General features: G+C 59.8%; 1 protein-coding gene and 1 long non-coding RNA gene across 2 annotated transcripts; both read right to left on the bottom strand.

Moving 5' to 3' along the window:
* Positions 1 to 1,479: 1,479 nt before the first annotated feature.
* On the bottom strand, positions 1,480 to 4,471 carry TRIM56 (tripartite motif containing 56). Its single transcript, XM_067553992.1, has one exon. It carries the CDS (start codon positions 4,465 to 4,467, stop codon positions 2,491 to 2,493), a length of 1,977 nt encoding a protein of 658 aa, XP_067410093.1. The 5' UTR covers positions 4,468 to 4,471; the 3' UTR covers positions 1,480 to 2,490.
* Positions 4,472 to 18,815: 14,344 nt separating this feature from the next.
* Positions 18,816 to 21,780, bottom strand: LOC137156958 (uncharacterized). The gene is made up of 2 exons (XR_010920951.1): positions 21,381 to 21,780; positions 18,816 to 20,590 (listed from the first exon to the last, which is right to left on the bottom strand). It is a non-coding gene; the product is annotated as an uncharacterized lncRNA (long non-coding RNA).
* Between the last annotated feature and the right edge of the window lie 1,037 nt (positions 21,781 to 22,817).

The raw sequence follows: 22,817 nt of genomic DNA, 5'->3' as shown, positions 1-22,817 counted from the left end.
CTGTTGGGGAAAGGCCCCTTGCTCCAGCTGCGCCGCATGAATCAGTGCGAAATTTCCCGCGATGGGGCAGGCTGGGAATTCCCGGCACAGGAATGGGTCCCGCCACGTGCGCAGTTCCGGCATCAGCCCCCCGTTGGTTTATCTCCAGACGCAGCCAGACGGAGACGCTGACCCTTGTTTCCTCCCATCACTAGAGATGCTTCCTGCCGGGCCTTGCTCCGTCGTGTCTCCAAAGCCAGATGCTGGGAGCTGCCCATGGCCTTTGCCCCCAGAAACCCAGAGGTGGGGCTGGAGGGAGGGCACCGCCCGTGGTTTGCACCAGCCAGTTAGCTCCGGCTTCTTGGCGCTTCCCTTCAATCTGCAGCTCCCGGAGTCACGGGAAGCCGACCCGTGGTTGGAAAGAAAAGGCTTCGGGGGAAACAGTGGGCGATGCAGCGCCAAAAGCGAGGAAATGAGGGGGGGGGGAGGCTGTAGCAGCCAAAACCTTGAGTGGGAAAGCAGCAGCGGGCTTGGGGTAAAAAAATATGGCTTCAAAAAGCACCGGGAGTTTTGTCCCCGACAATCTGAGTCTTTGGGGGGAGGGGGGGGGCGTAAATTTTCCTAAAAACTCAGCAACCCCCCCATTTCCCCTCCCCCAATCAGCGGGTCTGTCCCTGAGGGTGGGGTGGGGGGGAGGCAGACACTCATCCGCACGCCCTGGAGCTCAGGCGCGTCTGGCGCGCAGCTCAGGCATGCTGGGGCCAGGGCAAAGCAGGGCGTGTATGGGGGAAGAGCCAGGCTGCAGAGAGGGGGCGTGACTCACCTGGTCAGCATTGGGGGTCTGTGCTGGGGGCGGGGGGTGGGGGTGGCAGAGGGGCGGGGATCTGTCTGTCCAGGATCCCTGGGGCTGGGGGGCTTGGTAGAGACAGACAGAGCCCCCCACGCCTGCAGGCACCCGTAGGCTGCAGCCACAGTCAGAGGCAAACCTCCCACCCCCGTCTGCAGAGGGGCAGGGTTTTGGGGGGGAGCTGGGGTGTATAGCCCCAGGGAGCAGGGGTAGGGCCACGAGGTGTGGGGAGCAGAACACAAAGGGGGGGGTGAAGGTGAGGGGAAAAGTCCACCTCCGACCCCCTCTGCCCCATCGACGGCCATCTCCCCGCCCCACATCTCCACCTCCATCCCTCCCCATGCCCCATGCCCCATTCCCCGCCCCCCAGCCTCCTCCCCAGCTGCCTGCCCTGCCCAGCACATGGTTCCCAACGTGCGGGAGGGCCACGCGTGGCTGAGTCACGACCCCCAGGGCCCCGAGTGGGAGTCGGGGCTGAGTCAGGGCCCCAGCGTGTCCCTCCGGGGCCAAGCCCAGCCCCTCAACTGACCCCCCTACCCCGCTCCCTGCAGCACAAGCCCCCCCCCCCCGTGTCCCCCTGGGGCATCGGGGCTGGCCCTGCCTGCCAGGGGAGCGCGCCACCCGTCCCCCCCAGCGCACAGATACTAGCTCTGGAACCAAACTCATCTCTTTATTGGGGGGGGTCGCTCCGGTTTTTACACCCACGAGACGCAGGCCGGGTCCCGCAGCGTCAGCCCCGGCCCCTTGCGGGGCCCTAGAGACCCCTCCTGCCCCCCCCAAGCCCTTCACGCCCAGCCCCAGGCCCAAGGGGGAAGAACTGGCACCAAGGAGGGGGCAGAGGGGAGTCCATGGGGAGCGGAGGCATCACACGGGAAGGGGGCGTCCCAGGGCAGGGCTAGGAGGAGAAGGGGGGTGTTGGGGTTGGTGGCACCACGCACACGCGCACACACAGAGCAGCACAATCCCTTGCACACTCACCCACAAACCACCACTGCACACATGCTCAGCACATATTCACCCATGTATGCTGCCATTACGCACGCTTGCACTACCACACTCCTTGCACACGACACATGCACACTCCTCAGATACTCTCTCATTGCACACACTGACACACAGGCGCCAACCCCGCACAAACGCCTCAAAGGCTCCCACTCCCATTCACCGCACACACTAACACACACGCACTGTGCACACGAACACTCATTGCCCGTGCACATTCATGTGCACGCACGCACGCACACACACTAATGCATGCACTCACTAATGCATGCACACACACGTTCCTCAAATACTCTCACTCACACATCACATACACTAACACACTCATTTTACACACACACTCCTCAAATACTCTCATTCACACACTGACAAACAGGCACACACCCCGCACTCATTGCACAAACTCCTCAAATGCTCCCACTTGCTGCACACACACACACACACACACACACACACACACACACACACACACCAGATGCAGTGTGCATACCAACACTCACTGCCCATGCACAGTCATGCAGACACACACACACACTAATGCATGCCCTCACTGCACACACACTCCTCAGATACGCCCACTCACACATCGCACACACTAACCCACACACACACACACACACACACTCATTCCTACAGTAATTCCCCCCTGCCCCCCGCCCGGCTCACGGCTCTGGATACTGGACCCGGAAAACGTGGACCGTGCCGTCACTCAGGGCCACGGCAAAGCGCCCGTCCCCAGTGACCGTGGCCACCCTGGCTTTCTCGATGCCGTGACGGGCGGTGAGGAATGGCCCCAGCGCCTCCCCGCCCGGCCCGAACGCCACCACCTTGTTCAGCTCACGCAGCGCCACGTAGAAATGGCCCCGGTCGTCGGCGCAGACGGCCCCCGGCTGGCACTGCTCCAGCTGCTCCTCGCTCAGCTCCGCCTGCAGCTGCCCGTGCCCGTCAAAAGCCACCACGCTGCGCCGGTGCCAGTCGGAGGCCACGTAGCAGCCGCGCCGGCTGGCCAAGAACACCATGGCTAAGCGGTCGTGCCCGTCCGGGAAGATCTTCTCCACCAGCTCCCCCTGGGGGTCGTAGACCTCCAGGTGCCCCGAGACGCTGACGGCCACGTCTTTGCCCCCCTCCGCCGCCGGCGTCAGGGCGTGGCTGGCCTGGGTGGGGCGCAGGGCCTTCTGCCACAGAAGGGTGCCATCCCCCTCTGCCAGGTAGAGCCTGGAGCCGGCGGTGTAGGCCACCTTGCTGCCCACCACCGCCACACTGCAGGGGGCCACTCCGCCATGCACCGGGACGGCGCCCTGGAACTCCCCCTGCAGCGAGAAGCGCTTGAGGCCACGGTTCTCCTCATCGGCCAGGAGCAGCTCCCTGGGGCCCAGGGGGCAAATCCCTGTGATCCGGGGGCGTTTCTTGTCACCAGGGACCCGCACCGAGAAGCTGCAGGAGAGGCGAGCGGTGGGGGGCGGCCGGCGGGGCGACCGCTCCGGGGGAGGAGCCGCTGGCTGCGGGGCAGGGGTTTCTTTCCAGGCACTGTTCTCGTCCCAGCTGGCCGGCTCGGCCTCGCTTAGCTGCAGCTGGAAGAGGGTGCCCAGGCTCTGCATGTCGGCACGGATGTCCAGCCGGGGCCGCGGCACCTTCAGGGGCTCCCAGCGGAAGCCGCGGAGCCAGCCGAGCCGCTGGGTGATCAGGGCCTCCAGTGAGACGATCTCCACCTCCCGGCCCAGGCCCAGCACCTTGCGGGCGAAGGCGGCCGTGCTCCGGGCCAGCTGCTCCTGCAGCTCCAGCTGGGCGCGGAGCAGGCCGGCCGCCTTCTCGCGCCCCTCCACGTGGCGTCGCAGGGCGGCCAGCACCGACTCCTTGTGGGCCAGCAGGCGCCGGGCCGCGTCAGCGCACGTGCGCTCCACCACGTCCCGCAGGCCGGCCTCGTGCAGCCGCAGCTGGCTCAGCTCCTCCTCCAGCGCTGCCCGGCCCTGGGCCACCCGCCCCGCCGTCTCCTCCACCCCGGCCAGCAGCTCGGCCACCAGGGGCCGCCGGGCCTCGGCCGCCTCCGCCAGCGTCTGGCAGGGATGCTCCAGGTGGGCGCCCAGCCGGCACTCCCGGCAGATGGGGCTGGCGCAGGGCTGGCACAGGAAGCGCAGCTCCTCGCCCGGGTGCTCCTGGCACTGCACGGCCTGGCGCCGCCGGATCTCCTCGTCGTGCTGCCCGGAGAGGTAGCCCTGGACGCTCACCAGCCGGTGGGCGTGGGTGAGCCGGGAGCAGCGGTGCCCGGTGGCGCAGGCCTGGCACAGATTGTCGGCGCAGTCCAGGCACCGGGAGACGGCCGGGTGGCCGCCCTCCTGCCCGAGCAGTGGGCACAGGGCGCAGGTGAGGTCCGCCTCACCCCCCGGGTGCACCAGCTCCAGCAGCCCGTTGACGAAGAAGTTGGTCTTGAGGCCGGCCACCCCCTGCGGCAAGGGCACCTCCTCCCGGCACTCGGGGCACCGCAGAGCCGGGCTGTCATCCAGCAGCCCCTCCAGGCAGCCCTGGCAGTAGGTGTGCAGGCAGGGCAGGATCTTGGGCTGGCGCAGCCGCTCCAGGCAGATGGGGCAGGTCAGGAAGTCGGTGGTGATGGCGTCCGAGAGGGACGGGGCGTCCGAGGCCATGACACCAGGGGAGGGCTGGGGCAGAGACACAGCAGGAGGAAGCCCGCAGGAAACACCTAGGATGGATATGGAGAGGCTACGGGAGCCAGAGCCAGGACGCCTGGGTTCTCTCCCCAGTTCTGGGAGTGGGAGGGGCTGGGACCTAGGAACCAGGACTCCTGGGTTCTCTCCCTGGCTCTGGGAGAGGGGGTGAGGTCTGGTGGGTTGGTGGGAGGGCTGGGAGCCAGGATGCCTGGGTTCTCTCCATGGCTCGGCTCGGAGTGGAGGGGCGGGGACCTGGGAACCAGGACGCCTGGGTTCTCTCCAAGGCTCGGGAAGGGGGTCTGGTGGGTCAGAGCAGGGGGCTTGGAGCCAGGACTCCTGGGTTCTCTCCCAGCTCTGGGAGGGGGGCGGGGCGGGGCTGGTGGGTCAGAGCAAGGGGGGCTGGGAGAGAGGACACCTGGGTTCTCTCCCTGGCTCTGGGAGGGGCTGGGACCCGGAAACCGAGACTCCTAGGTTCTCTCCCTCGCCCTGGGAGGGGGGGTGAGGTCTGGTGGGGGGGGCTGGGAGCCAGGATGCCTGGGTTTTCTCCCAGGCTCTGGGAGAGGGAGGGGCTGGCGGGTTAGAGCAGGGGAGGGGCTGTAAACCCAGGACACCTGGGTTCTCCCTCCATCTCCTGGAGGGGGGTGGGGTCTGGTGGATCCGAGCAGGGGAGGGGCTGGTGGGATGCGGAGCCAGGACGCTTGGGTTCTCTCCCCGGCTCGGGGGGGCAGTTAGAGCAGCAGCAGCTCCCGCTCTGTTTGCAGCGGGGGTCTCCCCAGGGAATAGGCTCCCCGGTGCCGGGGGGAGACACCTCGGGGCGGGAGTTACCTCGGCCCGGGGGTGCAGGTCCCCGACGGCCCGGCCCGGCCCAGCGCTGCCTGCAGGTGTGCGCGGAAAGGCAGAAACGAAAGCGAAACCCAGCGCCTGGGGCCGCCCCGCGAGGCCCGGCCAGGGACCAGCCCCGCACCCCGGCCCCAGCCCCCCGCACCGGGGAGCCCGCCCCGCCACCGACCCCAGCCCGGGCGGGCGGAGTAACACAAGCCCCACGGACAAAACCCCTTAGCCCGGGTCCCCCACTGACTGACGGGCCCCCCCCAGAGCTTCCCCCCCATGGCTCCCAGCCCCACGGGGCCCTGCGCAACCCCTGGAGGCCCCCCATGGCTGTCACAGCCCCCCAATTCCACAGAGACCTGCCAGTTCCAGGGCCCCACACAGTCCCACTGAGGCCTGCCCCAGCTCCTAGCCCCACAAGACCCTACACAGCCCCCCCAGCCCCATAGAGACAGCACGCCCTGCTCAGATCTCCACCACACAGGGTCCTGCGCTGTCCCCCAATAAATGCAGAGACCTGCCCCACAAAGCCCCAGAAATCCTCCCTGCCCCCCCAACCCCTCCCCCGGCTCCCCGTCCAGGCCATGGGGTGACACCCCCTCAATAGCCTCAGAGGGGGGTGTCAGCCCTTGGGGCAAGAATGGCTGCTGCTCTGAGCACCTGGGCTCTGCCTGAAGAGGGTGGGGTGTGCCCCCCAGAACCCCCAAAATCACAGCCCCAGCTCTGCACCCCCAGCGGCTCTGCACAGTTGTGTGTCTGCGTGTGGTTGTGTCTCCTTGTGGATGCACAGGCATATGTGTGTCCAGGACCAGGTGCATTTGTGTGCCTGGGGCTTGATGGCTTTTGTAATGTGTGTGTGTGTGTGTGTGTCACAGGCTCCAGGGGTGTGCATGTGTGCCTAGTGTGTGTGTGTGGCTAGTTTTTGTGTATATGTGTGGGGGGCTGTGCGCAGTTAGTGTGTGTGTGTGTGTGTGCGTGATTGTTACTGTGTCTGTGCGTGGTTGTTACTGTATCTGTGGCTAGTTTCTGTGTGTGTGCGTGGTTCAATGTGTGAGTCTGTGTTTGGTTGTGAGCCCGCCTTTGCGTGCACCTCCGCCCATCTCGCCGGATCACGTCTCTTTGTGCACTCGTGAGCAGGGGGCTCTGGGTTGTTTGTGCTGCTGTGTTTGTGTAACGTCTCCATTGGTCTGTGTGGTGTGCGAGCGTGAGCGTCGGTGTGGTTGTGCGTGGTTGTTGGCCTGGCTCTGTTTGTGCCGCTGCGGGTGCGTGGCTGTGTGCGGGCTCCCGCTCTGTCTCCGTTTGCACTGGTGTGCACGCGGAAGGCGCTCTGTCTCTGTGTTTGTGGTGCTGGGTGCGGGCTGCGGAGGGGTTGTGTTTGTTTGTGCTGAGGGGGTGGAGCCTACGGCTGGTTTCTCGCTACCCCTCCGTGAGTGCACGGCTCGGCTCGGGCGTGTGTCTCTGGGCACAGCTGCAGTGCAGCGTGTGTGTCTTTGCAGATTCAGGGGTGCAGGTGCATTTTCTCTCTCTCAGTGTCGTGGGACCCCCGTCAGCGCTGTCCCCCCGGCCAGACTTCTAGGGCCTCCTGCTCTGCCACATGGCCCCAAAAGCCCTGGGGCAGGGCCTCCGGACTCCCACACACCTGCTTCTTGCTGCGCGGTACGAGACGCGAGCCTCCCGCTCAGTCGCAGGGCCCAGAGAAGGTCTGAGGGGTTGGAAACCTGGCCCGAGAGTGAGAGACTCTGGGAATTCCTGTCATTTAGCCCAACGCGGAGACCGTGACAGGGCGACGTGAGCACAGTCTGAGTCCCAGGATGGGCAGCCCACACTCAATCCTAGAAGATGAGGGTGGGAAGGACCTCAGGAGGTATCTAGTCCAATCACCTGCTCAACACAGAACCAGCCCCAACTAAATCATCCCAGCCAGGGCTTTGTCAAGCTGGGTCTTAAAAACCTCTAAGGATGGAGATTCCACCACCTCACTAGGAAACCCATTCCAGTGCTTCACCACCCTCCTAGGGAAAAAGATTTTCCTAATGTCCAACCTAGCCCTGCCCCACTGCAACTTGAGACCATTGCTCCTTGTTCTGTCATCTGCCACCACTGAGAACAGCCTAGCTCCATCCTCCCTGGAACCCCCTTTCAGGTAGTTGAAGGCTGCTATCAAATCCCCCCTCATTCTTCTCTTCTGCAGACTGAACAAGCCCAGTTTCCTCAGCTTCTCCTCATAAGTCTTGTGCTCCAGGCCCCTAATCATTTTTGTCACCCTCTGCTGGACTCTCTCCAACTTCTCCACATCCTTTCTGTAGTGGGGGACCCAAATCTGGACACAATACTCCAAATGCAGACTCACCAGTGCCGAATAGAGGGGAATAATCACTTCCCTCGGTCTGCTGGCAATGCTCCTCCTAATGCAGCCCCATAATCCGTTAGCCTTCTTGGCAACCAGGGCACACTGCTGATAATAACAAGCCCTTCCGCCCAGAAGACCAAGGCATAACGTCTGACAAATTCAGGCTGGAAAGACGGCGTAGGGCTTTTAAAAGTGAGCATAATTAGCCCTTGGGATGATTTCCCAGGGTCGTGGCGGCATCTCCATCCGTGACCATGTTTAAATCAAGGTGGGATGTTTTCCTAACAGATCCGCTCTGTGAATGGCTTGTGGGTGCAGGTCTCCAGCCTGAGCTGTGCCAGGGGGTCAGACTAGAGGGTCACAATCGCGCCTGGCCTGGGAACCTATGAATCCTCCATGGCCGCCTTTGCAGAGCAGGGCCAGGTTTATCAGACGCCTTCGGAGCAGAGGTGATGCCAGTGTTCAGACTGGCCAGAGGCAGGATCTGCTTGAAACGTCTCTCTCTCTGCCCCCAGGCCCTTTTCCTCTGGATCCCGACAGCCCACGTGTGTCTGAACAATCTGTTCAAGATGGGGCTCCCCTCACCTCGCCTGGGGCTGCCTCACACTGCCCGTCAGCGTCGGGTCGTGGATGCTCCCCGCTCTGGGTCGGCCCTTCGTGGGGCCTGAGAACTGGTGGCAGACCCAAACCCACCGGCCCGGCTCCCGTTCCATCGACCCCAAATCTAGCCCAGCCGCTGTCCTTAACCGGAGCCTGGGCCCCGATCTCCCCTTATCAATGGACAGCTCCAGAAACGGCCATTCGCCAAGAGGGTGGGTGATGCGACCCCCTGCTCTGGGGGTCCCTAAACCTTCGGCTGCCCGAAGCCGGGGCAGGGCAACTGGGGCTGGATTGCACCATAAATCACCCTGTTCTGTTCATTCCCCCTGCAGCCCCTGGCGCCGGCTGCTGTCAGGCCATCTACGGGGCTGGATGGACCATGGGTCCCTGCATGGCCGTAGTCGTGTTCTGAGGTGCTTTGACCAGGCTGCATCCCAGGGTGATGATCCCAGATGCCAGAGGCCGGTGGAGCTATGGCCAGCGTCCATGGGGAAAAAAAAAAGACGGCCAGAAATTCCCACTTGAGGCACGGGCGGCGTGTGTGCGTCTCTCTCTTTCCTTGATCCCCACCCACCAGCCCGCAGCCCCCGGCCGCTCGGTACCCCGTTGGAGTGGGAAAGCTGGGGTGGGGGGGTGTAGGCGGCTGCATTTACATCACTGGCAGACGCAGCAACCTGGCTGATCTGCCCTGACTCTGTGCCCTGGCCCGTTCCCCTCCCAGCCGTGTCCAGTCGGAGAGACGCCATGGTTCCCGCCTCCTGGCAGGAGTGAGTGACCCTGCTTCAGAGCTGGGGGGCCCAGGCACTTGAGATTAGCCCCCCCTCCAGAGAAGCAGGTCACATGTACACCCCCCCCACCGCCTCGAACCCTCAGTCTTGGTAAGGAGCTAACAGCACAATTCCCCGACGATGGCAGGTCCCTGTCCACCTGTTAAACCAGCCCAGTACCAGGCTAGTACCTCTGCAGACCCCAGAGCGGTGGGGGGGAGAGACACACACAGAGAGGAGGAGCATTAACAGAAATGCCTGCCTCCACAGGGGGGGGAGATCCCCGCTGGAAGGTCCAACCCTCCCCTCCGCCCAGGTGCTGGCCAGTCTCTCTTACCAACAGGACGACGACGCTGAGCAACACAAAGGCCACGGTCTCCCGCGAGCCGGTTGATTCGCACCTCGCAGCCTGTGCCCAGGAACCAGAACCAACCGTTCTCTGGCCAGCCATGGGGCAGACGCCGCAGGGGAGAATGGGCCCGGAGCTCCTTGCCCCAGGCTCCCCCACCCCAACTCCTGTCCCGGGCCACTGCTTGCCCCATCCTTGTGGGGCGTTCCCAAGGAAGAAAGCAAGTTTGGGTTCTCATGAGGGTTATGGATAGGGCTCACGGGGGGCCGTTGTTTCGCCCTCAGCTTCTGGGTTTATTTCCCCTCCACCCAGCCGAGATGTGGACGTGGGGTGTTTTATTATTTACAGGGTGTGGAATAATTGGATCTGGAGGAGAGCCACCAACATTATCTGGGGGCTGGAGAAAAGCCTCACAGAGGGTGAAAGACAGAGCTCAGTCTGTCTATTGTCTTGAAAAGGATGAGCGGAGACATGATCCCGGGGCAGAAGGACCGTCTGTTCTGGGACGGCTGCGACAATATCCTGGATAAACCTTGTGGAATTAAGAGAAACCTTATCAAACCATACTGAATTACCTTTAATACCTTTGCAGGCCATTGCACGAAATGCCACCGGTGTTACGTTTTACTGTAGAATGGTACGTAACTCCCTCAGGAGACGGACGCAGGCAATCCCCAGGAATGATCAGGAAGATCAAAGGACTTTCTGAGGACAATGTGTGTGAAGTGGATTTCCTAGGAAATCCTTGGGGTGAGCAAATGAGTCCGTCCCTTTGAAGCAGAGTGTGGGAGACCGGTTTTCTGCTAATTACCTGCTTGTGGGAACTCCAGGAGCAGGTGTGTTGGTTCTTGTATTGTTTTTAAATAGGTTTTCTCTGTTTTGCTTTCACCCAAAGAATAAATCGGCTTGCACCGGAAGTGCTAGGTGGCAACTTGTAACTATTGGCCAGTTATTAGGCTTCTACAGAGGGAAGTGGGAGATGTCGTCGGACCCGGACCATACGGGAGGTCAGACGAGATGAGCCCTTCTGACCTTAAACATCTAAGTTTACTTAAGTCCTGGATCCTGGCAACAGAGGAGTCACCAGCTACACGTCATCGCTGCTTTGCCCAAAAACACCTACTTTGGTCCCAGTCCTCTCACCTTGCCTGAAATCTCCCAGCAGAAACACGCTTTCCCCCTTCTCTTTCCCCCACCACTGGGCTTTCTGGAAGACTACAAGACTTCCCATCCTGTGTCCAGCTTGCCCAAGGTCCTGTATTGGATAGTTGCCCGTAGCAGAGTTCCAAGGGGAGTGCACAGAACAGGGCAGGTATGGAGAGATCCCCCTGGCTTCCACTTCCGGTCATGACACCAACGCTATACCTGTGATACTTCAATGATATTTGCGTCCTCTGTGGGGACGAGTGAAACTCACGCATCCATTTCACAATGTCAACCACCCCCACACCTGTCCATCAACCTCTCTCTGGAACACAGCTGCTCCAGTGTCAACTTCCAGGACACCACGATCAACTTCAGCAATGGAATCCCCCAGACCACTATCTGCAAGAAACCCCCAGATCGCCACACCTACCTTCACAGATCCAGTCATCACCCCAAACGCACCAAGATATCTGTTATCTGCAGCCACAGAATAGGCTCAGAGGAAAGCTTGGGATATACACCTTAACATGCTCAAAACTGCCTTCACCAAACAAGGCCGCTCCGCCAGAGAAGGAGATTGCAACATGGAAAGGGCCACCTAGCTACCCGGAGAGAAATGCATCAGGACAGGAATTAAAAAAAACAACCTTCTGACCGCACACCCCTAGTTGTCACCTACCATCCCACCTTGGAAACCATACAAACAACCATACAAACAACTACAACCCCAGGTGGGGACCCCATCCTGAAAGAAATCTTTCCTGAACCCTCCTTTCTGGCCTTCAAACAACACCCTGCCTCACCAAGCTCATCATAGACTCGGACCCACCAACTCAAAGCAGCACCAGCCTCTGTCAGAACAAGAGATGCAAAACCTGGAGCCATATCTCCACTGTTGCACTGCTCAGCTTCCCCAAACCCCTTTCCTGATACACGGGTCTTATACACGCCAATCACAACATGTGGGGTACCTTGCCCAGGGCACTGAATGTCCCACTAGCATCTGGGGGGGCGCAGAGAACCAGACAATCCCTGTGCCCTGGAATGAACACATGCAGGAAAATGGTAAAAGACAAAAACACCCAGCCGCTTGTCGGCTAAACCTTTGCACAAAGTGGTCACTCCATGTCTGACCTCTCAATCCTCGTACTCAAAACAGACCTGCACGCCGCCTTCCAAGGACAAGCCTGGGAACTTGAATTAATAACTCTGTCAGACACCAAAAATCATGGACTTAGAGACACTGGATTTGTGGTTTATTACAACTCTAACTCACTAACTCCCCTTTATTGTCCTATGACAGCAGAGGGGTTAACAGTCTCCTTGAATAGTCCCTCACAATATGTGAAAAGTTCCAGAGGGGTAGCCGTGTGAGTCTGTATACTGTAAAAACAATGAGAGTCCTGTAGCACTTTAAAAACTAACACATTTAATTTCTGCATGCATAAGCTTTCGTGGGCTGTAACCCACTTCGTCAGATGTCAATATGTGCTAACTTACTACTTATGCTAAACAATCTGTCCCACCTTGCATTTTGCTTTGACTTTGAGTCCCTTTCCCAGACCTGAAGAAGAGCTCTCTGTAGCTTGAATGCTTGTCTCTTCCACCAACAGAAGTTGGTCCAGTAAAAGGTATGACCTCATCCACCTTGTCTCTCTAATATCCTGGGACCAACACAACTACAACAACATTGCAAACTCCCAGCTTCCAATCATCAGAAGTTTAGGGTCACCTGAGCATGGGGTTGCGTCCCTCACCATCTTGGCCATCACCCATTCATGGACCCATCCTCCATGAATTTATCTAGTTCTTTTCTGACCCCTGTTATACTTTTGGCCATCACAATATCCTGTGGCAAGCAGTTCCACAAGTGAGTTGCACGTTGTGTGAAAAATGACTCCCTCTTGTTTGTATTACACCTTTCCACCTCCACACAACTCATTGCCTCTGTCCTCTGGATCTTATTTCACTGGAACTCGGAACTGGGAACGCCCTCAGGGGGGCAGAGTGGTATCTGGATCTGGGAACTGCCCTCATAAAGGTAAACAGCAAGGGGACCCTGAGGTCCTGAGGAAACCTCACAGCTGCATCCCCAGCATGGGAACTTCCGGAGAACTTAATGAAGTAAGTAAACACCAGATGCCCTTGAGACAGGAGTGGGCTCCGGCTCTTCTCTAACCAGCTGCTGGGAGTAAAAGCTACACTCACCTCCCGTCTGGTGAAAAGAAGCCAAGCCACCGAGGAAGAGGAGGACAATGAGTGTCAGCAGCTTCTTCATCCTTTGCCACGAGTATCAGGGGGAACGGTGCACAGCAACGGTGCTCAGCCCCTATCCTCATTCTCACTCTGCTGAGCAGGGATCCTTTGGCTTACACCTTGGAAAGTAATTTATGGGAGATTCAGCTCTGCCTTTCACTGTCATATGCCGAAGGGGGTAATAAACACAATCTCATCAACAGCTCCCTTTGGAAGAGAGCACCCCGCTGTGTGTGGAACTAGAGACCACTGTGGCAGAGGTATGCCTCCCCCAGGGTGCCCCATCTCATCTAACTAGACAGAGATAAGCTGTGGTCACCGCTAAAAATCTCCTCCCTTTGTGTCTCAATGGCAGCAACATGCTGCTCTCAGGCCCTGACAAATGCACCCTTGCTCTGCTGAGATCCATCCAACGTGCTTCAGCACCTTTTCCATGGAAAAAGGGGCGCATTTCTGACACACAGCCTCTTTCCTTCTCAGTCGTCTTCTAGTAACAGGAGACGTAGGTCATAGCTCATCATCGTGGAGACAAAGAGCTCGGCTATTTATCTGTCCTGCCTACAAGGAGTCTTTGTTACCTGACTTCCTAAGAAAGCCATCGAATGCAGATAGTGGTGTGTTGTTCCCAGGATTGCATGATTGCACCAGCTATCTGGAGAGGAAGGTCAATGACTTCCATGCTAGAAATTGCTCAATGCTTATCAAGCAGAACTCAGTTGTTAACTAGACACTTTCCTCTTATCCGTTGGTTGAACATTGAGCCAAAGTTTCAAGAGACCTTCAAGGGTTCAGCCTTAGGACTGATAAGAAATTCACAGTCGAAACTGCTTTGTTGATGGTAAACTGGGCTTGCAACCAAAAACAGTGGTTGGCGAAGAGCGTCCTTCTCCATGGAAAGTGTCGACTTCTCAGACACGTGCCTGAAAACGGGAAAATGTCTCTTCTGCAATGCCTCATGGTAGATGTAGTTTGGTTTCCATTCTCCTGGAGGTTCCCCCCCAGGCCAGGATGCACCAGAATATCTCACCCAAAGTGCATCATGGGAGATAACAGGCACTGCCCCACAGGGGACCATTAAGGGTTAATTTGAACCTGCTGGACCACACTGAGTTCTAATTTCCTAGCCCATTGCCCGCAGCTGCCTCTTAGAGGTCCTGGGTTCTCGTTCCCCCCTCTTCCCCCAGAGACAGTTCCAGCCCTCCCCTTCTTCAGCAGCTCCTCTCTGAGCCCATCTGTCTGCAGAGCACACAGCAGAACTGGCCTCATTAATATCCAGTCTCAGACTCACCAATGCTCCATAGAGATATGGGGAGGGAGGGGGAGACGTTTCAGTGATTTGACAAATTATGGATAGACTTAGGCCTTGTCCACACCTAAAATGCTGCAGCGGTGCCGCTGTAGTGCCTCAAAGAAGACGCTTCCTATACCGACAGGAGAAAGTTGGTGTAGGTACTCTACCACCTACTGCTGTCTACACCGGGGGTTAGGGCGGTTTAACTGCGTCGCTTGGGATTTTCACCCCTCTGAGCAGTGTAGTTATACCAGCCTATTTTCCTAGTGCAGACCGGGCCGTGGAAGGGTTAGATTGCTAGTGAATGTCAATTTCACAGCGCAGACGCAAACTGACCAAAAAAAAAAAAAAAAAGCCCATCAATAACCAACCAAAATTCACAGCAAGGCCAAAGAAGAAAAACACCTCGAGAACTTATTGCAGTTTGATCTGCGGATATTTGCTTTGTACATTTTCCCACGTCACATTGACAATTTGTCTTCCAATTGCGTATGACGCTTGCACTTTTTGAATTAACGTCTGTCATCATCTGAGCCCCGCCTAATTTGCCACCCCTGTGAACATTTTGATCCATAAACATTAAAAAAAAAAAGGGCAGACCTCAGAATTTTGCACAACTGTAAAAACTTGGATAAAAATAAAAATGCTTCAAAATAAACAATATTATCCATCAAAATTATACACAAAATCAAATTCTGTCACATCTAATTATGGAGGGAAAAAAGCATTCTCTCTCGTCTCTCTCTGCCCAAATTAGCTAACATTTTTGCACATGCTAGTTCAGAGACTCCACAAGACTTTGTTCCCGGCTATAGACGTGTGGTTTATCCTAGGGCACAGCCTAGACGTGGTTTACCCCAGGGATTGTGTCCTGCAACAAACCCTGCAGCGTGTCCAAATCTGCACGTAGAAGCATGCTAGCTAACTGGAATTAATTGGCAGTCAGGTACCTCGGGTTAGAAAACTCCAGTGTAGATGGATCAGTAATCTCTCTGGCCCCCGTTGGGAAATACGCTGTAGGGATGGATGCCTTGCCAGCCTGGGGACGGGGGCTTTTCCATCTCATACACCCTTGCCATCCATCAACCAGCCAGACGGAGATTCAAGCTGGGCCGCCAGCCAACGCCTACTAACTCCACGTGGATGTTGGCCCCCTCTCGTGGCTGAAGCTTGCCTAGAAATTTATGATGCTTTGCTGCAGCCTTTAAATGAACGACCCTGGCTAATTATTGCCAAAAGCCACCACAAAGGATTGTGAACGTCCAGCTTGCGAGGCCCCTCATGGCAGGCTGGGTTTCAGAGGATGCTGTCGGACAACTAGGCCCGTGCAGGGCGCCCACCCCAAAACTGAGCAACCCAAAACCGTTTCTGAGAACGCAGGGCCTGGTCCTGCACTAAAGGCTTTGACCCCCTCACGGTTTAAGAGTGGCAGGCCCGAGCCTTCGCCCAGCCCCAAAACAGACGAGCCAGGGTCTGCTGTAAACCTGGAGTTACTCTGGAAAGCTGGCACAACCTCGGAGCAGCCTGGCATTCACACCAGGGGTGAAGTCACTGCAGGTTTACTCAGCGTCGCCGGCATACACTGGGTTGCCATCAGGGAAGAGTCGCTCTGGATTTAGAAAATAACCCTGGGGTGAATCTGGAGTAGCTCTGTAAATCTGGAGTAAACACTGGAATGACTAAATCTGCGCCGAGGTTCATTGTGATAATTGGGCCTACAAACTCCCCCTCGTGCTCCGCTCAGCCGGGAAGAGGACGGTAGTAATCAAAATGCACAGAGAGGCAAACTCAGAAAAACATGGGCTGAGAATTTATTGGCATGGCACTCCTGCAATTTGTTTCCTACAGCCACAACAGAACAGTAAAAACCCGGGCCATTAGCTGACTCAAGGCTATATGCTTTGTACGTTTAGACAGGTGACGTTGGCCAGATGGGGCTTGAACAGTTGGAAAAATTTTAACTCAACCCTTACGGTCATTCAGTAATGATCCAAACTCCCCGCCCACCCCCCCGCATTTCCCACACCTGGGAAAACTTAAATCAGTACCAAATAAAAAAAAACCCTTAAAAATGCTTAAAAATAATCATTATCCACCAAAATTATTCACACACACACATATGCAAAAATCAAATTCTGCCCCGCCTGGTTAAACAGCAGACTTAAGCAAAGTATCCCCATTTAGCAACTCCCCTGCCCAGGGTGGCTAGATTTCCCGTGTCCCGCAGGAGCTCTGACTCCACTGCCCACCTGCTCGGGCGTTTCTACAAGAGCTCGATTCCTTCCCCCACCGATTGGGTTCTCCCACAATCCCACCCGCTTTCTGCAGCTCCACAGTGCTCCAGCCGGCCTTTAGGAGGACCAGGTGCCTTTAACCAATTGCCGAGCCCTACCTGGGAGGCATCTGATCAGTCACAAATGGGGCTGGGCCCGTGTCCCCTTAGTGAGGCTGGTCACGCTGGGACACCCAGATTGGCCCTGCAGCGGGGTTATGATGTATGTCGACGCTGGATTGGCAGCAGTGAATTTTTGTTTTCGTTTTTCCCAGGGGTAACTAAGGGCAGAACCATCCCTGAGGAAGTCACCCCCTGCCCCCCAGCAAATCCACAGTCACCCCATGGCGACCAACCACCACCCCCCTGCGTTCTCGCGGGCCTGGCGTGTCTGCAGCATGGATTCTCGGGCAGCGTGTGTGCGGGTTTTGTTCTCGGCTGTGCTGGCTGGGGCAGGGGATGCAATTCACACTCGGGGCCGCAGCAACCCAGCAGGGATTTGGCCACATCCTAAATGCCACTGTTTGCGCAGGTCATGGAGAGAGAGACAAGACCCCAATCCTAAAGTGACCTGAGACAGGCTTGCAAGGCAGATCAGAGAGATGGAGCGGGCCACAGAACCCAGGGGTCCTGGCTCCCAGCCCCCCCAACCACCTCACTCCTCTCCCAGAGCTGGGGAGAGAACCCAGGAGTCCTGGCTCCCAGCCCCCCCGGATCTGGCTCACTCTAACCCCACACAGCGCTCTCCCGTCCCACCCTCGAGGGCCAGAACCACTTCCCTGAAGACAGGCGCCCGCCGTGTGTCAAGACTCCGGGAGCCGGGGCCAGAAGCACCAGAGCCCATGGAGCCGGGCTGGTGCCTCAGAGCCCCCTGCCCGGGCTGGCATCTTGCAGGACCAGCTGCCGCACAACTAGATGCCAGCTAAATAGAGCTGGAGTCTCCTTGGCTTGTTATGGCCACAGGGGCTGCCAAGATGTCACTCAGCCGGCGTGAGTCCTGGCAAGAGCCGGCAGCAGTGTCCTTGCAAGAGCCCGCCAGGCATCAGAGCCGGAGCCTGGCTGGCTTAAAGGGGAGATGCCAGGTTCTGGGGGCAGCCGGGCCCCACTGTGTGAACCTGAGCCGGGCGTGAGGGGCCCGGGCCGTGACACTGGACTGCAGGCTGCGCTCAGCTCCCTGTTCCCTACTCAGCCGCTGTCAGTGTTTGGCCTAGACCCCACTGCTCTCCCAGAGCCGGGGACAGAACCCAGGAGTCCTGGCTCCCAACCCCCCCTGCTCTAACCACTGGACCCCACTCCCCTCCCAGAGCCGAGGAGTCCATGAGGAGCCAGCCCTGTTCTTCGGGTGACGAAGGGCAGAGTCCTGGCTTCTTGCAAGTTCTTCCTCCGCTGACGCCATGAACCATAAACTCCCAGGGCTGGCTCTGGCTTGGTTCAGTCACCGGCACCACCGCAGTCACAGCCGCCACCGCCATAGTCACCACCGCAGTCACCGCCGCCACCGTAGTTACCGCCGCAGTCACCGCCGCTGCCCCAGTCACCGCCGGCGTCAAATCCGCAGTCACCGCCACCACCGTAGACCTCACCAAAGTCAGCCCCGCAGCCATTGGTCGTGTCAGTCTCCAAAACCCCTTGGGAACAACGCGGCCAGCATGCGCCCATTTCCTGGAGCTGTTGCAGGGGAGGCAAGCAGCAGCGTGAGAACCCCCCGCAGCACCCAGTGCCCTAGGGGATGCCCTGCCCCGCCCTGCCCCCTCCCTCCTCGGAGAGCCAGAGCCAGGGCACGGCCGGGCACCGAGGGCAGCGGACAGCGAGGAGCAGCGAGAGGGGGCCTGACGGCAGGATTTAGCCTCAGCCCACCTGCTCTGCCCCACCTGCTCACACCAGCTCGTGGAGACGCCCTGGGGGCTGGGCAGGTTACCTGGTCCAGCTGTGCCCGTGCCAAATTCACCACATGCCCGCAGGTGGCCCTGGCGCCCGGGACACTGGCGGGGCTGGGCTCTGGAAGGTAACAAGGAAGAGGGGTGAGAAGGAGACGAAGACGGGAGTGGGGGAAGGGGGGAGGAAGGGAATGAGAGGGATGCCCTTTAACAGCATGGGAACGTTGCCTCCCCCCCCCCCCCCGCATCGCTGAGCATGGCCCGTCACCGCCCCAGGCCAGCCGGCCACAGGTTCGCAGACACTGAACGGGGCACCACGAAGCAGGGACTGTGCCGGGTGATCCGCTCACCACAAGGACGGCGTCTCCTCAGTCTCGGTCTCTCTGCCTGCAGCCCCTCTCTGGCTCCAGGATCTGCTGCGGCCTCTTCCTGGCCCAGCCCTCTGACTAAGTTGCGGTTTCCTCTTCCAGGGGGTGTGGAAAGTCTCTTCCCCCAAACAAGGCCTCATTGTCATTGCCACGGCTTTGCCACTCCCACGGAGGCTGACAGGAGAATCCAGGCCCACCCTCTGCTCCGGGTTCTGGCTCAAAAGACCTGCTAAACCAGCGGTTCTCAACCTCCAGGGCCGGAGATCACCCAGCCTCCTGCAGCAGTTTGTTCCCATGGTTAATTCCCTGGAGGGTGAGGAAGTTTTTCTTAATGTCCAACCTGCACTGCCCCATCGCCTGGACTCATCTGGCACCCCAGCAGAATGGCTGGGGCTGCCCGGGGGGCTGGGGTGGTGGAGCGGGCGAATGGGTGGGGGAGGCTGCAGCCTGCGGCAGGGGGGTGGCTGCGCGGTGGATCGATGTAACACAGGCACTAGGAAATGCCCTGGGAGGATCTCAAGAGACCTGGGCTCTCGGGGGAGATGGACGACCTCAAAACAGGAACAGATCCTGGGTGTTAACTAACCCCCCCACCTCCGGGGGCTGACCCCCCTCACTCCCCGCCGCAGCATCTGGACAGACCTAGTGGAAGGGGAGCAGCAGACGGGCCAGGGAAGTCCCTGACTCAGCCCAGCAGAGGAGCGTCCCGGGGTAGCCTCAGGTATGATCCACACACCCAGCCGCAGGTGCGCAGCCGCTGAGCGGGACACCGCGACGGAGGGACCTTCGCCCCTTTGATAACAGTTTCTTGGAAGCCACAACGGAGGGGGGAAAACAGCAGGGCCACCCTAAAAGAGAAATTGTTTCGTGCATTTCGCCAGCCCAGGCCAAAGGGTGCTGAGATATGGGATTACGGCAGCGCAAACTCCCAAGCCAGAGGACAGACAAGAAGCAGTTTATTGCTTTTACCAGTGGGGCGGGGAGGGGAAAAAAGCCAAACTAGCTGCTGGCAGGGTTCATACGCGGAGCTGACAACCTCGCCTCATTGCGGCTCTGCTCAGGCCTTTGCCGCACGCTTCCGGGACCGATGCTAAGTGGCGAGAACAAAACGCGCTTGTGAAAGGTCCCGTCCGGTATGTGAAACGGCCCCGTCGGGCCGTGGAATCGATGACCTCGCTCGGGACATCTCAGGAACTTCACCTCGCCTCTTGCAGCGGGCCAGATTATCGTAACCGTTTCCAGCCCGGCGGCACAACGTCTGACTTTGGTTAGAAATAACCAAACAGGTTGTCCCCGGGGCGGATGGGGGAGAGGAACCCTTTATTGCCGGCTTCTTCCACCTCCACGCCTTAGGCCGGACCCTTTGCCCAGCTTTTAACTCTTGACTTTCCTACAGTCCTCGCAGACGTTCCGCAGGGGCCGTGACGCCCAGCGTGTTCCTGACTCTCCGTAGGGACCTGCCGTCCTGCCGTGAACAATCGTGCAGATACCTGAGCTGGGGGAACCCTGACCGACTCGGTGCCCCCCCCACCCACCCCAGCCCCCAGCCCGTTGGCACACAAAGACATTCTTGGGTCACAGCTGGGGTTGGCCGCTTCTCTTTCCCTAGAGTCGCTGCCGCTCCTTGATGGGGCATAGCGGGGACCCGGACCCGCAGTAACCCTCTTTCAAGCACCGGAAACAAAACGAGCATTTGCACGCCGGGCACCACACCGTGGGGCAGCTGCCCTTCTGCACGTGGGTCACCAGGGTGTGGCACTTGGGGCAGGCCCGCAGCATCGGACAGCCATGCACCGCTGAGTTTCGGTTGTCGATTTGGGGCACCCCCTCCAGGGCTTCCTGCAGTTGGCAGCTGGGGCCCTCGCTCTGTGATGAGCCCATCCAGGCGTGCAGGCGGCCCCTGCGCGGATCCCTGGCCTGGCCCAAGCACGCTGGGCAGGGCGTCTGCAGGACACCTGGGTCCGGACGGTGGGTTAGGCGCTGGCAACCTGAGCACTGGGAAGACCGGGGGGAGGGGGAAAGCATTAACCATCAGCAACCTCTGAGTTTCCCTCCTGTCCCTTTCTCCCTTGGTCCCTGCTAGCGCATCCTCCAGGCCCAGAGATGGACGGAGCTCTACGGGTGGTTCTGCAGCCCCGGGTGCAGGGGCCTGGGAGGGGTAGCAGGATTTCAGCCCCTTCGCTCTGCGGCAGGATGCCCCGGAGAATCCCAGGCCCCAGGACACACCTTTCTGGAGGGGCTGCTAGCTTATGTCCGTGCCTCCAAGTCACAGAGCTGCCTGCCACAGCCAGGCCACGTCCGGGCACCCAGCGCGCCTGCCCGTCCCCGTGCTGTCCCGCTTCCTCTTGCCCCGTCCCCACGCGTCCTGCAGAGCCAAGCGCCGGCAGCGCTGGGACAGAGAGCCAGGTTGGGCACCCACCCCCTCCGCACCACAGGCCATTGGGGAAACAGAAACGGGGCCCTCGGGGAGGCCGTGGTGCCTGCAGAGGAAGCTGGGGAATGGAGCAGGGCCCAGGGCCACAAAGTTACTGTGGAGCCAGTAAAAAACCTGGGTGTCTCAGCCCCCACTCGACCCCATTAAACCCCCCCCCCACAGCTGGGGAGAGAACCCAGGCGGCCTGGCTCCCAGGCCCCCCTGCTCTGACCCACCATTCCCTAGTCCTCTCCTCTCTTCCCCTCCCCTCCCACAGCTGGGGAGAGAACCCAGGCGTCCTGGCTCCCAGCCCCCCGTGCTCTGACCCCCGGAGAGAACCCAGGAGTCCCGGCGAGGGGAAAACGCAGGTACCGTTGGCCGCTGCAGCCGGGCTCCGCTCCGGGGGACGACTGACGAAGGGGAATTTCCTGAGCGAGTCGGTCGGACCCGGCGCCGCGTTTCACTTTCTCTTGCCCCGGCCCCGCCCTCAGCCGGCGACGAGCGAGTCCCGGGGCGCCGGCTGGGCGAGGAGAGGGTCCCGGGGGGGATTTCGGGGGGGTCCCCAGCTCCGCCCCGGGGGGGGGGCAGCGAAGAGCGGGACCGGCTGCGGCGCGCCCGAGATACGCCGTGCAGAGCGGGGCGGTGCATCCAGACCCGGGCACCACCGCGTTCACACCGGTAGAACCGGTTCGGTCCGGAGCGCGCTCCAGAGAGAGTGACACCGGTCCAGGGAGCGCTGCCCCTCATCCCCTTCTCCCACCGGGCCCAGCGACCCCCGTCTCCGTTCAAACGGGGAGGGGGACGAAGAATAGGACACTGCGGTAACTCCGGCGTGGCTGAACTCTGCAGCGCACTCGTGTGGACAAGGCGATGGGTCCGACCGGCCGTAGCCGCCCTGGGTGTGCGCCGCTCGGGCCACGGGGAACCACCGCTCGGGCGCAAAGCCCCGCCCCCAACCAAAGTTTCCTACCCAAAACACCCAGCCTGGGGCGGGGGTGGGGGGGCTTCTATCCATGGGTCCAGCAAGCGGCTGTTGGCCAGTGTGGGGGGATGCACCAGAGACATGCAAAGCTGGCTTTCCACTGCGTTTCCGTGTCTCTGGCTGCTGGCCTGTCCTTCCTTGTCCCACCAGCCCGGGGGGAGGAGGGGTCCAATTCTGGGCAGGGGCTGCCCAGGTGGCAGCTAGGACACCACGGATTCGGGGGGGGAGGGGCTAAATAACAAGAACAATGATGCATCATTATAATTTATTGCAGAATCAAAATCAAACCTGCCCCTTAAAAGTGCGAGGGGGTGAGCATGGGATGAGGGGCCACCCCAGCCCTGTTCCTGTGGGCAGCTAATGTGACATGCCGGGCCGGGCCAGGCCAGGCCGGGACTTGAGGGGGGCTAAAGTGCATGGGCTGGGCTGGGCCGGCCGGGTCTGTGGGTGGGCGGCCGCCCTGGCCCAAAGGAATCTGCGCGGCGCAGTGGTTGAGGGGCAATCACAGACCTGGGGGTGCGAGTCCGCAGAAGGGAGCGCGGGGCAATGGGGGGGGAGCCAGAGGCACCAAAACACAAGTTGGCCCAGGGCGCCATGGACCCCAGGCCAGCCCAGTTGCCCGGGGCGAAGGCAGGGCGGGCGGGAGAACCTGCATCTCGCCAGGCTGGTGCTGCAGAACCAGCCTCTGGCGCCGCTGGCTGTCCCAGCCGTCCGTGGGCAGAGCGAACGCCCCCTTGAGGGGCCAGGCTCTGAATGCACAACCACCCAGCTCCATGGACCCACCAGAGTGACTCCTGATTTACACCAGGTGAGCGTGAGGGGAATCG

The sequence above is a fragment of the Emydura macquarii genome, unplaced genomic scaffold (assembly GCF_026122565.2).
Source record: "Emydura macquarii macquarii isolate MOO-44397 ecotype Brisbane River unplaced genomic scaffold, CSIRO-AGI_Emac_v2 contig_306, whole genome shotgun sequence".
Taxonomy (NCBI): Eukaryota; Metazoa; Chordata; order Testudines; family Chelidae; genus Emydura; species Emydura macquarii.
The sequence above is the reverse complement of the archived record's forward strand: the minus strand, read 5'-3'. Positions and strand labels throughout refer to the sequence as shown.

Bases quoted from the DNA above. Each gene is read 5' to 3' on its own strand.
- TRIM56 (XM_067553992.1), bottom strand. From the start codon at position 4,467: ATGGCCTCGGACGCCCCGTCCCTCTCGGACGCCATCACCACCGACTTC.